The sequence below is a fragment of the Gymnoscopelus microlampas genome (genome assembly GCF_963454915.1).
Source record: "Gymnoscopelus microlampas genome assembly, chromosome: 5".
Lineage (NCBI taxonomy): Eukaryota > Metazoa > Chordata > Actinopteri > Myctophiformes > Myctophidae > Gymnoscopelus > Gymnoscopelus microlampas.
In genome coordinates this window covers 16,907,852-16,923,356 of record NC_139942.1, presented here as the reverse complement: position 1 = coordinate 16,923,356, position 15,505 = coordinate 16,907,852, and the positions used below count along the sequence as shown (strand labels likewise).

The 15,505-nt window shown below is 39.4% G+C and overlaps 1 protein-coding gene across 1 annotated transcript in view; it reads right to left on the bottom strand.

Moving 5' to 3' along the window:
• The window catches only part of cdc73 (cell division cycle 73, Paf1/RNA polymerase II complex component, homolog), a 45,361-nt gene extending 36,563 nt beyond the window's left edge, over positions 1–8,798 (bottom strand). The window contains exons 1-7 of the mRNA XM_084058448.1: positions 8,656–8,798; positions 6,248–6,353; positions 5,723–5,792; positions 4,809–4,871; positions 3,999–4,051; positions 1,741–1,829; positions 996–1,209 (exon numbers count right to left, since the gene is read on the bottom strand). Of these exons, the coding sequence (XP_083914574.1) occupies positions 996–1,209; positions 1,741–1,829; positions 3,999–4,051; positions 4,809–4,871; positions 5,723–5,792; positions 6,248–6,353; positions 8,656–8,786 (726 nt within the window). The 5' untranslated portion in view covers positions 8,787–8,798. The remainder of the gene's footprint in view (positions 1–995; positions 1,210–1,740; positions 1,830–3,998; positions 4,052–4,808; positions 4,872–5,722; positions 5,793–6,247; positions 6,354–8,655) is intronic.
• Positions 8,799–15,505: the final 6,707 nt, after the last annotated feature.

Sequence of the window (15,505 nt, the reverse complement as noted above, 5' to 3'; positions counted from 1 at the left end):
CACCAGAAAACTATTCCACAATCTCTGAATGCTATATAGAGTCTGGAACTCCACTTCCCGAAAGCTGCTTAACGGAAGCTACTCAGACCGGAAAAACATTCGACCAATCACGACGCGGTGCCCGCGGACCTGTAGTCCCAGTGGAAACAGAACCCAGGCGGAAGCATAGAGTCATAGGTAGATTCATGTTATTTGTGCGAGGATTGTTTATCATTATATTCATATATGTATCATATATGATACATATATATGTATATTTGTATATATATATATATTCATACATATATCATATTTATATTATTTAACACTTTTTGTTTTGATTCCAGTCGGACTCCTTTGCGCCACTGCACAATGCTAAAACGGAAGTGGGTAGGGGAGGGGCTTCCGCTTTCCCCTTAAAGGTAGGGTAAGTGATTTTCTTTGGTTAAAATAAGTGTTAAATAGCTCTATATTCTGATAGTACTCATTGCTATAGAGTGTTTGTTCAGTAAAATAAGTCTCCTTGTCTCTCCAGCTCTTTATAAAACAGAAAATGCATTTTCGTTTCAGTTTCAGTTTCATTTCCAATTTTATCCAATCAGGATAGAGAACTCAATCAGGATATAGATTAAACAAGTGAAATTGGAAGTGATGACACTAAGAAATGAGCAGGCAAAATTGGAACTGGAACACTATAAAAATGAAGCTTTAAAATGGGTACTTTCTCCTGATTGGCTGAGATTTTGACACCTACCGGAAAATGTATTTTCTGTTTATTAAAGAGCTGGAGAGACAGGGAGACTCCTGTTACTGAACAAACACTCTATAGCAATGATTACTATCAGAATATAGTGCTTTAACCTTTTAACAAAATACTTTTTGTTTTAACCCAAAAATATCACTTACTCTACCTTTAAGCATGATCAGAGCTTCCGAGTCCCAGACTGCATGCCGGAAACATTTGTAAATTGAGGGAGGCAACAGTCGGGCCACGCGAGACTCCTGGGAAAACTGACCTTGCCGGTGCTCTGCAGGATGGTGGTCCGGGTCCTCCAGACCCGCTCTCTGCTGACGATGTCCCGGGTGACGTCCACCTCCGCGTCCACGAAGCTCCTCTGCTTCAGGGTGATGTCGTCGTCCAGGTCCGTTTTGATGGTGGAGCGCTTCTTGGCCATGATCTTGGCCTTGATGGCCGCGATCTTCTCCACAGACATGGCTTCGGACAGCGACCTGGGACACACAAAGTAACAGGGTTGTGTTTGTTACTACACTTTTATTTCTTGCTGTAGTTAAAAGATTTTAGTACACGCATTTAATTTCTTCCTTCTGAACCGGGTTGCCAGATCTGCTCATTATAATTTCCCCCGCAAGATTTTATTTGAAAATAGCCGATCAACAAGCTCACAACGCGTCGCATCGCTTCAGGTTTTCGAAAAAATCGATTCCGATTTTTTGCAGTTGTCTGCCAGAGATTTTTCATTGAAATTAAAAAAAGTACTCAGGAGCCGAGATACAGAATTTTTAAGTTTTAAGTTAACAAGGAAGAGCCTAGATCTTCGAAAAATCATATCTCCTTGGTCTTTGGGTCAAATAAAAAAAAACAATGTAAAAAAAACAAAAACGCATGTATGCGTTATTGGCAGAAAATGAGTTAAGCAGAGTAGAAGGCATAGAGCCGAAAGACGTCAATGACAGAACATGAGTGCTGGCATTATTCTTTTTATATGAAAAGGACTGATGTCAGGCTGAAAGCATTGCTACCTGATCTGGTCAGTCTGCACGCTGCCTTCTTTGTGGCCCTCCAGACGCGCAGCGAGACGCTCCTTGTCCAGACGCACCCGTTCCTCATCCTTAAGAACAAGAACATGGGAGTCTGTTCACTCACAATTGAACTGAACGGATATCATTGCTTCAGACATCGGGCAGAAAATTTGTATCTCCATAATTCAACTTGTTATGTTTTCCCCATAAATTAATGCCCTCTATTTCAACGTGCTTGAGTGTAGCAAAAATAGACGATTTACAAGCTATTTTTTCTTACATTTCCTGCCAAGTAATGGTTTTGGAAATACAAGATTCCCACTCAACAGTGACTATATATCAAATCAAAAAGCCTTGTTGCTATGCTTGAGCATACAGTATGACAGTGTGGTTGCTTTGCCACCTACGGTTAAAGCTACAACTTTCAAGTCCCATCTGGGAGTCAAACTCGGTTCCCCAGCCAAAATATCAACTGTTGAGCTGTTCGTTTGGGCAGAGGATAAATTGTGATTTGACCTGATCCTACCTGACCATAGAATCTATATGTAATAGAAGAGCAGGGAGACCAACTGTAAACCACCACAGTTGTGTATTATATTAACCCATTGAGACCTGAAGCCGATTCTACATGTCTCCTAAATCTAAACAGTATTCTGAAAAAAAGTAAAAAACATATGTTTCTATATCAGTGGTGCTCAAACTTTTTCATGTCAAGGACCCCCAAAATGATATGTAATTGGCCGCGGACCCCCATCAAAATATTTTGTTCCAGGGACCCCCAGAAGCAAAGATTTGAGTTAAAAATGTTCGCTTTAAAAATGTATATATATATTCAAAGATTTGCACACATTTTCACGATTTTTCAAAAATAGCAGATCTACAAGCTCATAGCGCGGCACTCGGTGCCGCGCTATGAGCTTGTATATCTGCTATTTTTGAATAGCCCAAAGTGTAAAATAATGCTTTTTAGCTCAAATCTAAAAATGAGACAGTTCCAGGTCTCAATGGGTTAACATAGTCTACCATACAGATTTAGCTAAATAAATACGTTATGGCTTGCAGCTTTAGTAACAAGAATCTCGTGTTTTTTTTTGTTTCATTGATTCAGTCTCATTGGCTGCCTTCAGATGACATATGAACCAAATGGGGCCATGGGATACAGTTAAGCTCTTACAGAACGTATTGCAGTTCCATAAAGTCTAAACAGACTTTATGGAACTGCCATAAGTTCTGTTTAGGTTGTGCCGTTCACTGGCAACAGCTGATTATGCATCATTTGTTTGGCATTATGACTGCCACAATGCCACGGTTACATACAGTGATAGATCTGACTATGATACACGAAAGAAGAACAGTGATGTTGGGGACACACTCGAGCCAAATCATTCACAGATTTCTCCTCCAAGTACTGAGGAATTTAAACAAAACGGTTTAATTATTTGTATAATCTGTCCGCTATGCAAAAACAGCTAAGAATATTTGGTCTGCTTTGCACACCACCCACACACACACACACGGCAGTCTGGAACCAATACATTCTGGTGGACATGGGAGATGCTAACTGGACTGCTCTCAACTCTATGAAATAAACAAAAAAGATGGAAGATTCTTTTCAATTCAACCCATTAAGACCTGGAACGCATCTGTGTCATTTTTAGATTTGAGCTATAAAAAGCATTATTTTTACACTTTGGCTATTCAAAAACAGCAGATATACAAGCTCATAGCGCGGCACCGAGTGCCGCGCGATGAGCTTGCAGATCTGCTATTTTTGAAAAATCATGAAAATGTGTGCAAATCTTTGAATATATATATTTTTAAACCGAACATTTTTAACTCAAATCTTTGCTTCTGGGGGGTCCCTGGAACAAAATATTTTGAGATGGGGGTTCGCAGGCACCACTGATATAGAAACATACGTTTTTCAGAATAACGTTGGGATTGAGGAGACATGTAGAATCGGCTTCAGGTCTTTATGGGTTAACAACATTAACCATGGCGTCCCGATTTTAGGAGCCGTTTCCAAATTAAAAGAATTGATATGCAAAAGGTTTCTAAAATAGTGATAATAGCCCCATCTACAAGCTCACAAAGCGAGTTGCGAGCTAGCAGATAGGCTATTTTAACTATTCATCAAATGTCAAAGTATACACGTAGGGCGGAAGTGCTTAAAGTAGCCATGGCAAGTGTTCGAGTGCCATGAACAAACCTTATGGATGAATACCAAGTTATCAGATCAAAAAGGGGTGTCCGTTTACCTCAACCCTTGGTTTTTTAGCCTCAGATGATACTTCGTCTGCTGCTCGTTTGACTGAGAAGGGAAAAGAAAAAGAAACAAGAATACATTTGACTTGACAGTCATATTATTAGCAGCTGCATGCATACTTTTACTCAAGTAAAACATTTGAGTACTTTTTCCACCACTGCATGTCATCACAGCTAAGAAGAACTTGGGGTGCTCCTTCCATTCCGGCATCTCGCCACTCCGACTAGTGGCTTCCGCGTGCGGTTAGGGTTAGGTATAGGGTTCGTTAACGTCGGAAAGGCGACATGTCGGAAAGGCGAAATGCACCCGAAGAACTTCTCCTCAGAGTTAAATCAACACTGAAGGGAGACACGATGTCTATTGTGATGAGCGTGTGCTCAGTAGAACGGCTGTTGTAAATCACAGATGATTAGTAGATTCTCCGCTGGCCGAGTTTGTATGACTTAATGACTTTATGACTCTGCAGCCTCTCACTATGATTGCCTTCAGGAGGGGAGGTGCTGCGAGGGGAGGCGGGTGCTGCGAGGACGGGCCGTCCATTGGCTTAAACGGGGAAGTGTCCCCCATTGGCTTAAAGTAGTGAAGGACAGCCAGGACAGCCAATGAACAAATACATGTCGCGTATGACAACATCTGACCCCGTTTCTAGAGCAGCTATGCAGCTGCTAAAAACAGCCATCAACTTTCCTGGATTAGGTGTTAGATTAGGTGGCGCAGTTGATTGATATTTTAGTAATGATCAATACATAGTACAAAGTGCAGAGTTATGAACCCTCTGAAAGAATTACACGTCCTGGCATACCTTGCGTTGGCCTTTGCAGACCTATTTCTATGGGGGCACTTCTGTCGATGCTTGTTGAAGTAGCTGTGGAGGAAGAAGAAAAAAAAGACAAAAGTCAGTTGCCCATTAACCCTACAACGACTGTCAACTATTGCAATGACTCTTAACCTGTGTGCCGGCTGTGAGGATATTGTAAGTGGGCCCGCAAATAAATGGCAAACACAAAAGATGTTCATGATAACATTAATATTAAAAGGTGATACCAATAGATAAGACCTTTAACAATCATAACAATTTTAATAAGTATAGCCTACTAAGTTGCAAACCATTGATTGATCATTAAAATAAACATGCTCCGAAAACGCACGCGGCCCACCCACGTGACGATCACTTCACGTTAAGTGTGCCGCAGATACTTTCAAGATTTTCAAGTGCGCCCTGATACAGAAAGGGTTGAGAACCACTGAACTATTGCATGACAACGTCACAACGTACACAACACCTGACTACATTACGATCAACAAGTTCAAACTATGGCTCAATGAAAACGCATAAAAAAAATAAAATCATGTGGCTCACATGGGAATGGCATTGTTCCTATGTACATGTCAGATATCATAATGGCCAGTCAGTATTCTACGATGTCAGGCATCTATGATGTCAGTTGTCTATGACATACAGTAGGACTCCGAATTTGGGCAAGGTTTCAGCCCATTCAGAGCCCCACTGAATTGAATTCCATTCAAATTGCGCCACCACGTGCACAAGAGATTTGGTGCTGATCGTTCCAGCGGTGTGCGAATTATCTCTGAACATACACAAGACACACAGACTGATCTTTATAGACGGCTAGACGCCCGCAGAGCTACACTGTGCAAAACGGAACCAGTTAAGCTGACATTCAGTTCAATATAGTCATTGCAAACACCACTTACAACTTTCGCCATCGAGATAGAACAGCAGGCCCTTTCGATCAGGTCTTCTGACGACTGGAATGTTTTCAGTCTATTTTAAACAAGAACATTAAATACATAAGTACAATTCCTCCATTTCTTAATCATAACTAGGCATGTCACAATTATTACATAATCGTCTAATTCCGATGATCTCAAATAATTGCTTACAACGCGTCGTAAGCTTGTAGATCAGCTATTTCTGCTTTTGTTTACATGTATAAAATTATTAAATATGTCAATAATTTATTTGCATATGCAAGTTATTTGTCATATCTTCCCTGTGGATTTTTTTTACTACAAAGCCTAAATGGCAAATATAAATAAAAAACTGCAATCATATGTTCCAATATTCAACGCAATTAATGGCAATTATTTGTGTGACACATTTCGTCAACTTAAATGTGTAATCGTGACAGCCCTAATCGTAACTGATTGGCATAAGGAAAAGAGGTTTATTTCAAATCAAGCGTACGATGACGGTGAGAATTATTCCAAGTGACTTACTGCAGCCCTTCGCACATACGATGGATGAGAGAGATGCACATTGTTGAGCAGAAACAAAATTGAGTCCAGAGTATAATACTCCTTGGGCTGCCCCTCCTTTCCAGTTCTGAAAGAAGAAAACAAAAGAGATAACAGTTTAAAATACAGGTTTGGACTCACTGGTATTGATGTCAAATGCACAGTTTGTGAGACGCAAAGCACCAAAACCACTCCATCGGGTTAGAGCAGTATGATTTGGGGAAAATATCTTAATGCACAGGTGTTGTGAATTAGTCGATTAGCAATTAGTCAAGCTTCAATTCTGTTTACTCTTTACAGTATAAATAACTACCACAACAATAAATGGTGTCAACAGTAAATGTATAATTTTTTAAAACCTATTAATACTGACATTTTTCCAAAACACACAGCTTTTAAAATTTAAAGTGAATAATTACCAGATTTAACCCTTAACCCATTAAGACCTGAGGCTGATTCTAAAAACGGCTTCGAAAATCCTGACTTAAGTTTTCAGAACAACTAAAAACAATACATCGTCTCAAATGTCCAAAACTGTTACTTTTCAGGATTCAAATTCAATGCAAAAGTAGCAGATCTACAAGCACAAAATGCATCGTAAAACTAGCTTTTTTCCCACAGGAAGAAATTTGGCAAGACTATAAAACCTCCTAGCTTTGACAAAAATAAAAGGCGATAAAAAGTTCAATGTGTTGTGGACCAAGGTCCCCCCAGGACTCTCACTGTAGGTCAGTTTCAAATCTCTTCAGGTCAAGGTCAAGCAAACGGAAAATCGTCAGCACTGACATACATAAAGTACACCAACACTACAGCATATGACTTCTAGACAGTGAGCTAAACATACTAGACTATGGTCCTTTTAGTAAGGGTGAAATTAATATTGTACTTGATTCATGGATCAAACATGACCTAATTTAACCCATTAAGACCTGAAGCCGATTCTACAAATGTCTTCTAAATCCCAACAGTATTCTGAAAAACGTACGTTTCTATATCAGTGGTGCTCAAACTTTTTCATGTCAAGGACCCCCAAAACTATATGAATTTGGCCGCGGACCCCCATCTCAAAATATTTTTGTTCCAGGGACACCAAGAGGCAAAGATTTGAGTTATGAGTTATTTGAGAATAGCAGATCTACTTGTATATCTGCTATTTTTGAAAAGCCAAAGTGTAAAATAGTGCTTTTTAGCTCAAATAAAAAAAATGACACAGATGCGTTCCAGGTCTTAATGGGTTCAAACACGTATAAGTCCATTTTGGGCCATGCCTCTCTTATGCAATCAATTAATTGCAGTCTCTGCCACTTGGATATTGCATGCAGTAGCTCAGAATGCTATTGTGATACATTTAGGATTCAATTGATCCATCAGCCTTAACCATCACTGTACTCAGGATAGGGTCAGGTGATGAGCCCTTTAAGGACATCTACATCATAGATCACATGGCACTGTGAGAAGCACCTGATAAAATGTCCACAACTATTCCTTTCCATCAGTTTTGAAGAACAACCAACAACAAAAAAAACTACTGGAAAGAACTCAGGGTAGTTCTGATCTGGACGCTGCAAACATCAACATTAACCAAACTCATTATGCAGAAATCTTCAATTTTTCAAAGTGTATAAAATCCATTCGAAAAAATAGCAGATCTGCAAGCTCAAGCTTGTAGATCTGCCATTTTCAAATAACCAAAGCACATAGGGCTGAAGTGGTTAATTCATGTTTTGTAATAATATTTTAAATCTACAAAGTAACTAGTAACTAAAGCTGTCAAATAATAGAGTAAAGGTACAATATTTGCCTCTGAGATGTAGCAGAGCAGAAGTAAAAGCACTGACAATCGGAAATACTGAATACTCTCCAACTGAACATATCGGAAAGTAAAAATACCTCAAAACTGTACTTAAGTACAGCACTTATAGTCAATGTACTTAGTTACTTCCCAACACTGCTAGTAGAAGTAAAAGCACTGAAAATCGGAAACACCGAACACTCTTCGATTGAAAACATTGGCAAGTAAAAAGAAATACCTCAAAACTGTTACTTAATTACAAGTACTTGAGTACCACCACCACCACCACATATAAGCTGCTGTTAGCCTGCTAGTTGCTACCAGTGTTGCCAGATTCTGTGAGAGAGACAAGCAACCAGGTCTAGGAAAGCCAGCCCAAAAGCGACTATGGGCCAACATGAGCACTTTAACGTGTACATCCAGCTATTTGAAAATAGCCGATTTACAAGCGACGCGTTGTGAGCTTGTAGATCGGCTATTTTCAAGTAAAATCTTGCGGGGAAATTATAATAAGCGGATCTGGCAACCCTGGTTGCTAAAGGGCCTTCCAGAAAGCATGTCTCCCAGTAATAATTAACAACAGTAAAGCCTCTCTCACCCCCAGATGATGTAGTTGGTCTTGACATTCTTGGGCCAGGAGAACTCTCCGAAGATCACCTCCTCTCCTTTGGCGACGATCTCCTTCTTCTGGATGTTATACTGACGGAGAACACTCAGTACGTCGGCCATCTTCACTCGTCTTCACGGAGTAGTGGTGTGTGTGTGTGTGTTGTTAAAAACATGGAAGGACCCCGTGGCGCCGCCGTTGCCAGGTTTTGTGAGAGAAGCAAGCGAGCCCACCCAATCGATTCAGCAAAAATAAAATTAAAAAATGGATTTATTTTAATAATATATTTTTTAAATAAATAATCGATAAAATCAGGCAAAAATGTGAATTAAATAACGTAACCCTAACCTAACCCTAACCCTAAAACCGAAATAAAGTTTCGATTTTTTTTCTCTCTCTCCAAAATGACTGCTGTGCATAGAGCCTATATATATTTTTTTTATAGTATAAAACAACATATTGAAAGGATATTGCATTAAGCTCTGAGTTGCAGTTTTTTGTTGTTTTATCTGTTTTTGTTTCTGTTTGTTTCTTGTTTTCATAGTATTTTCTTGACATGGATTTTAGAAATTGTATTTCTAGATATCATTTGAATAAGCAATAGGCCTAAGGGATAGGACTAGATCATAGACACTAGATACGTGTTTAACTTCATCCTATGCCCTTTTCGAACACCTCAGAGTACAACATGTATTTGTTTTCATCTTTTAATATTTCATATTTTAAGTGTATCATGTTTATTTGATGTGTTTCTTTTTGTCTGAAAAATGAAAGCAAGCCCAAAAAGAAGCAACTTTAATATTAGGCCACGCAGGAGCACTTTAAACCAATGTACGTTGTTTGAGCTTGTAGATCTGCTATTTTTGAAACTCTTGCAATAAAATGTGGAATATTTGGAATATTTTTGAAACACTCTTCTACAACACAAATGCTCCCTGGCCTGGATGCACAAAACATTTTCATGAACATATTTGAGAACCACTGGTTTAAATAAAACTTTTTTTTTTTTTTAAACAAGCCCAAATAAGCAACTACACTTTAGAAACAATCCCAAAAAAACACAACCCGCAACTACCAATATGTACAAGCAAGTTTACAGAAAGACAAGTCCAAAGTCGCTTATAATAAACAGACACATGGCAACGCTGCCCGGTTATCAACACCGTGGTGGCCTCGCAGGATGCCTGATGTTACACTGACTGACTGACTGACTGACTGCTGTCTGCGACTCTTCTCTTTTCCATTGTTCATTTTGGGCAAATTTTGATTTAACTCAGTCATAGTCTTTTGAATAAAATGTCATTTGGTTTTAGAGATATTTTAGTCATCCGAAAAGTTTTAGTTTTAGTCTAGTTTTAGTATTTGATCGATTGATTTTATACTTTATTAGCAAAAAAAGAGCACAGAAAGTACTAGCCTAAGATCAAGACACTCGTAGATGTATTTGATGATATAAAAATGTCAAAATCGATAAAATACATCTACTAGAGTCTTGATCTAAAGGCTAAAGTACAGTTCTATGTCTGCTTAAAGGATTATACCCAAGAAAGCACTACCTATCCACAAGTTTCCTAGGGCATGGTGGGCATCACTTCCTGTCAATTTGATCCCTGATACCTGATCAAATCGACAGGAAGTGATGCCCACCACCATGCCCTAGGAAACTTGTGGATAACAAAAAGGGCAGGGGTTAGATGAGTTGTAGGAGTGAGGCCAAGCAGTAGTCTGACCAATTTGTTTTGGGATGTCTGGAGCCTTGTTTTTAAGGCCTTTGTGGTGCTATGGTACCATGAGGTGCATGCATAGTCGATAGTCATAGTGACATTGGAAGATCGAGTGCTCCTGCTAGAGTTCTCAATGTATTCCTACTGACCAGTGAGGAGATCCTGTACAAAAATCTTGTTCTTTGGTTGACTTTTTTGATTACAGTAGTTGCAATTTTGTCACTGGAACATTTTGGAAAACGTTTTTATGTAATGTAAAGTATACATGATTAGAACATGCTTAAACATTCGACAAGGTCTAATATTTCTACAATTGCTACAAATTGCTACAAAACCTGTATATCCAGTCATGTTGGGGCATAAACAAGAAGTTGAAGCAGGGCCGGCTCTAGGCAATTTGGCTCCCTAGGCAATATCCCCCCCCCCCCACATCATGTATGCTTTACATTACTTAATACTTATTTTATTTTTGAGCTTGTTTGAAAAGATAGACAATTTTACATCGAGGTGCCCAGATGTCCCTAGTGCCAACCTGTCCTGTATCCGATAAGGGTAGTGTATGTTAATAATCAATAATAAGTGGTTTGATGTCTTCTTCCTAGACCCGGTCAGGTAAAACATACTGGTTGACAGCGTCAATAAAGTTATTTGAAGCAGATTATGCACACTGGATTGGACAATGGATTAGAGGGGTTTTCAACAGGGGGTCCGGGACCCCTAGGGGGTCCTCAGAGTTACTACAGGGGGTTCGCCAAATCTTTGCCTTGCCTTTTTACCTTAAAGATGGAGTGCCATGATATTTTTCAACCCTAAAACCTGATCATAAGGTATTATTATTATGTAAGGATTTTTTTCAACAAAAAAAAGTGTACAGAAATTGTTAAAAAAAATGTTTTTATGCGGACACGCCTCCAGTTCATTAAGTATGCCTGGTTCTCACCTTAGCACAGGGGTGGGCAAGATTTCTTTCCAGGGGGCCATACTGACTTCCATAAAGCGAGTGAGGGGCCACACATTGTACAATTGAAACTTGAAACATATAGTGCTGAATTATGTTAAAACTACATGGATTTGGTAGACATGCCACACTACTTTACGATAAGGTACTTGCTTTCACAACAATAATTTTCAGTTACAAAATGTTGTAACATTTTGTAACTGAAAACCATTAACATATGGCAGCCTTTTAGAATGTAATTTTTTTGGGGGGGTCATTTTGTTTTTCTTTGAGGACTTGGCGGGCCGGATTAAGATGGTCAAAGGGCCGGGTCCGGCCCCCGGGCCGTATGTTTCCCATGTGTGCCTTAGCACCTCCTCCACCACCTTAGCACCACCCACCTGTCCTAGTCCCTCCTCCTCCTCATGCCCACACCTGTTGTGTTATGATAATGAGGGGGAGGGTATGTTTTTTGGGGGCTCTGTGATGTCACTAAAGGGCTGTTCCTCTATAGAGCATCGCAGTTGCGCAGAATCCGGGTGCCGGAAGTAATTACTCAATGCATTTTTCCCATTGACTTTTCCAAAAATATTTATATCAATGAATTTAAGCCTAGAATCAAGCCATCCAGGATTCTGGTGAATCATGACCATAAAACCTTTTTTTCTGTGATTTTTTAAATTTTATATTTAATGATATGATATACTATGTTTAATAAATACCCTTTGTTTTGCCGTTTTCAAAAAAGTTTTTTCACAGAATCAAACGTTTTATGGTCATGATTCACCAGGATCCTGGATAGCTTGATTCTAGGCTTAAATTAATTTATATAAATATTTTCGGAAAAGTCAATGGGAAAAATGCATTGAGTATTTACTTCCGGCAGCTGGAAGTGGGCGGGAACTGCGACACTCTATTGGCACGTTTGACCCTCAAGATTTCAGCCTCCAGGAAGAAACTCCAAATAATCAGAGAAGACATAAAACACCGTAAAACCACCAGCGGGGGCCTTAATGAAGTTCTATCAACCTTATAGATACATGAAAAACAGAAAAAGTGCAAAAACATGGCACCACCTCTTTAACCACTTGAACCCTAGCATCCCTTTTCTGAGGAGAGCTTTAGCCAAAAATAGCAGATCCACAAGCTCGAAACGCCTCGCGCTGAGCTTGTAGATCTGCAATTTTTTGGCAAAGAGGGGTAAGTGTAGAGGGAAAAAAGAGCAGTAAACAAGTAAACAAAAAAAGTTTAATCTGAAACATAATTTTATACAATATAGAGGGGGCTTCATCTCTCTCTCAGTTAGGGGGTCCTTGGCCTGAAAACGTTGAAGACCCCTGGATTAGTTCTGCCACTTTATTGTAGTTCGGATTGTAGCTTCTAAGTAGACTTCAGGAATTAACATTCGACTTGAATTGCAATGCAATATTTTGTCAGATTTTGGGCTTAACAGCAACACACCTTTAGAACATAATGGTAGATACAAAGAAACATACAATAGCCACATTCCAAGAGATGCAAAATTAAAGTTTTATTAGACTACATTGTCACTACAGCCAAATACATGTAAAGCACGACTGGATACAAGAGACAATAATTAAATAAATGTTACTGTGACTGTAAAATACCGAATTACAGTACAGGCTACCATACCTCAATGTCAGGCTACAACATGAAGTATTAAAGACAGACATTTCAAACCTTACGGACACATTTGGACCCTCTGTCAAAACCCCCCAAGCTAAAACTAAAGCCAGAGTGCAAAACACACTGAACACTGCAATTAATTATTATAGCATGTATGGAAAAAGGACCTATCACAGTTACAATGGTCTGGAATTGCTTGGTCTCCTCTTGGAAAGGGTCGATGACATCATAAAGGGGGATGACTGTCTGACACTTTCAGTGAACGCGCCATGCCACAATTACTGAACATTAAAGCACTGGTTCACAATGTGGGGTCCGGGGACCCCCAGGGGTCCTTGAGGGGGTTCCAGCTAAAGGAATGATAGTTAGGAACCAAATGGACCTTTTACAGCATTGGTTCTCAAAGTGGGGTCCGTGAGGGAGTTCCAGGGGGTCCCCAGCTAAATGATAGATACTGTAGTTAGGAACTTAGGGACCAAATGGACCCTTATGTGTCTGTAACTCAGAGAGTGTACAAATGGAACCAAATGGACCCTAACGGGTCCACTTGGTCCGCGGACTAACAAGTGTCAATTTGGGGGTCCTTGACATGAAAAAGTCTGAGAACCACTGCTTTACAGGTCTGTAACTCTGAGAATATCAGAGTTAAATTTACAGTATAGATTGGGATCCCAGAGATTTTTAACAAAAAGGGGGTCTGTGGCCTAATGCATATCAAACTGGGGGTCCTTCCTTGAAATTAAAAGTTTGAAAATCACTGCATTTAAGCACCAACGTAGCTTCAGATGTTGTTCCCTATGCTGAATTGGCCCCTGAAGCCTGAGTTGTACTTTAGTCGCATGGCGGTGCCGGTGTAGGACATAGCATAAAGTAGGCAAAACACCGCAAATATTCTAGTATCCTTAAAGGGGTATAAAGCATTGCATTTTAAATCTCTTATAGTGTTACTTTATTTCCAAAACGTACATTCAGTTGTATCCATTACACCGGAAAGAAAGCAACATTCTAAGTTAGTTATTCATCACTGACATTCTTATGTTGTAGTTTAAAAAAACAAAACACTATACAGATAGACTAATGTACTAGCAGCCATCAGTGTTGGTAAACAGTTGTTATATAACTTTGATTTGACCTGTCAGAACAGAGTAATACAGTAATATAAAAAAAGCCCATTGGTGATGCATAGAAATTAGACTACTGTCGATATCGGGAACAATTCCATCTCTTCAACTTACAGTAAAACTCCCATTTATAAAATGCAGTCTCAAACATTGGCATCGTTGCTGACGAAGAACACAAAATAACCAGATTTAAGAGCACCAAGGGTATTCTTAAAAAAGATTACATTTGAAGAAACAACTCCATTTGGAATCTTCAAACGAACGAGGGATCATATTGGCAATTGCGGTGAGGTTGTTGACACACTGCCAAAAGTCACATCTCATCGGACTTCTAGACGTTCTTATTTACTAATACAAAGATCCGTTCTTGGTCATCTCTTTTCAGGAAGATTTCCATCGAACCTAGACATCAAGATATTTTGTTCCTATCCTGTTTTTGTACTACTGATTTAGAAAAAAAAATCCATGTCCAACAGCATAGACTAAAAGTCTTTACACATCGCAGGTGTGAAGAATAAACAATATGAAAATCGCGATCGAGTATTTCACATCAAAACTACTCAAATATATTATACCTCATTCATGCAGGTTGATGCCTTAAGGGCGGATTCACACTGCGGCCTTGAACCAGCCTTGAGGCTGGTTGGAAGGAATACCTGGGAAGGAATTGGTAAAGCTAGCATCTATTATAAGTGTACTTTGTGAGAAGTTTTAGATTTTTGGAATGGTATTAGGTAAGGGTATAGCTTTTTAAAAAACATTGCAAACAAGTTAGGCTCGCCCCCAATTGAAAACCTTATAAAACTTCTCACAAACTGCACACGCTTTACCAATTCCTTCCCAGGTATTCCTTCCTACCAGCCTCAAGGCTGGTTCCAAGGCCGCAGTGTGAATCCGCCCTTAGTCGCGGAGAAAAATCGATCTAACTTTGGAATACAAATTGCGTCTCTTTATCGCCGCTTAATATTTGCATTCTGTGTGGTTGTACACATGACACCAACAGTTAAAAGAAATACATTTTCAAACAAATTAGGCCCCGTTTAGACAAAAAACGGCAAAATAAAATATCAGATGTGCCGTCCGTTTAGATTCAGGGGTGGGCAAGATTTCTTTCCAAGGGGCCATACTGACTTCCATAAAGTGAGTGAGGGGCCACACATTGTACAATTGAATTGAAACTTGAAACACATAGTGCTGAATGATGTTAAAACTGCATGGATTTGGTAGACATGCCAGACTATTTTAAAATAAGGTACTTGCTTTCACAACAACAATTTTCAGTTACAAAATGTAACTGAAGAGCTGTACTGTATCACTCAGGTGTACTCTGGCCTTACAATAAAAAGATGACTTGCATAAAACAATCCGCGTCAATGCCGTATCAACTTTTAAATGAGCCTATAAAGCATCTT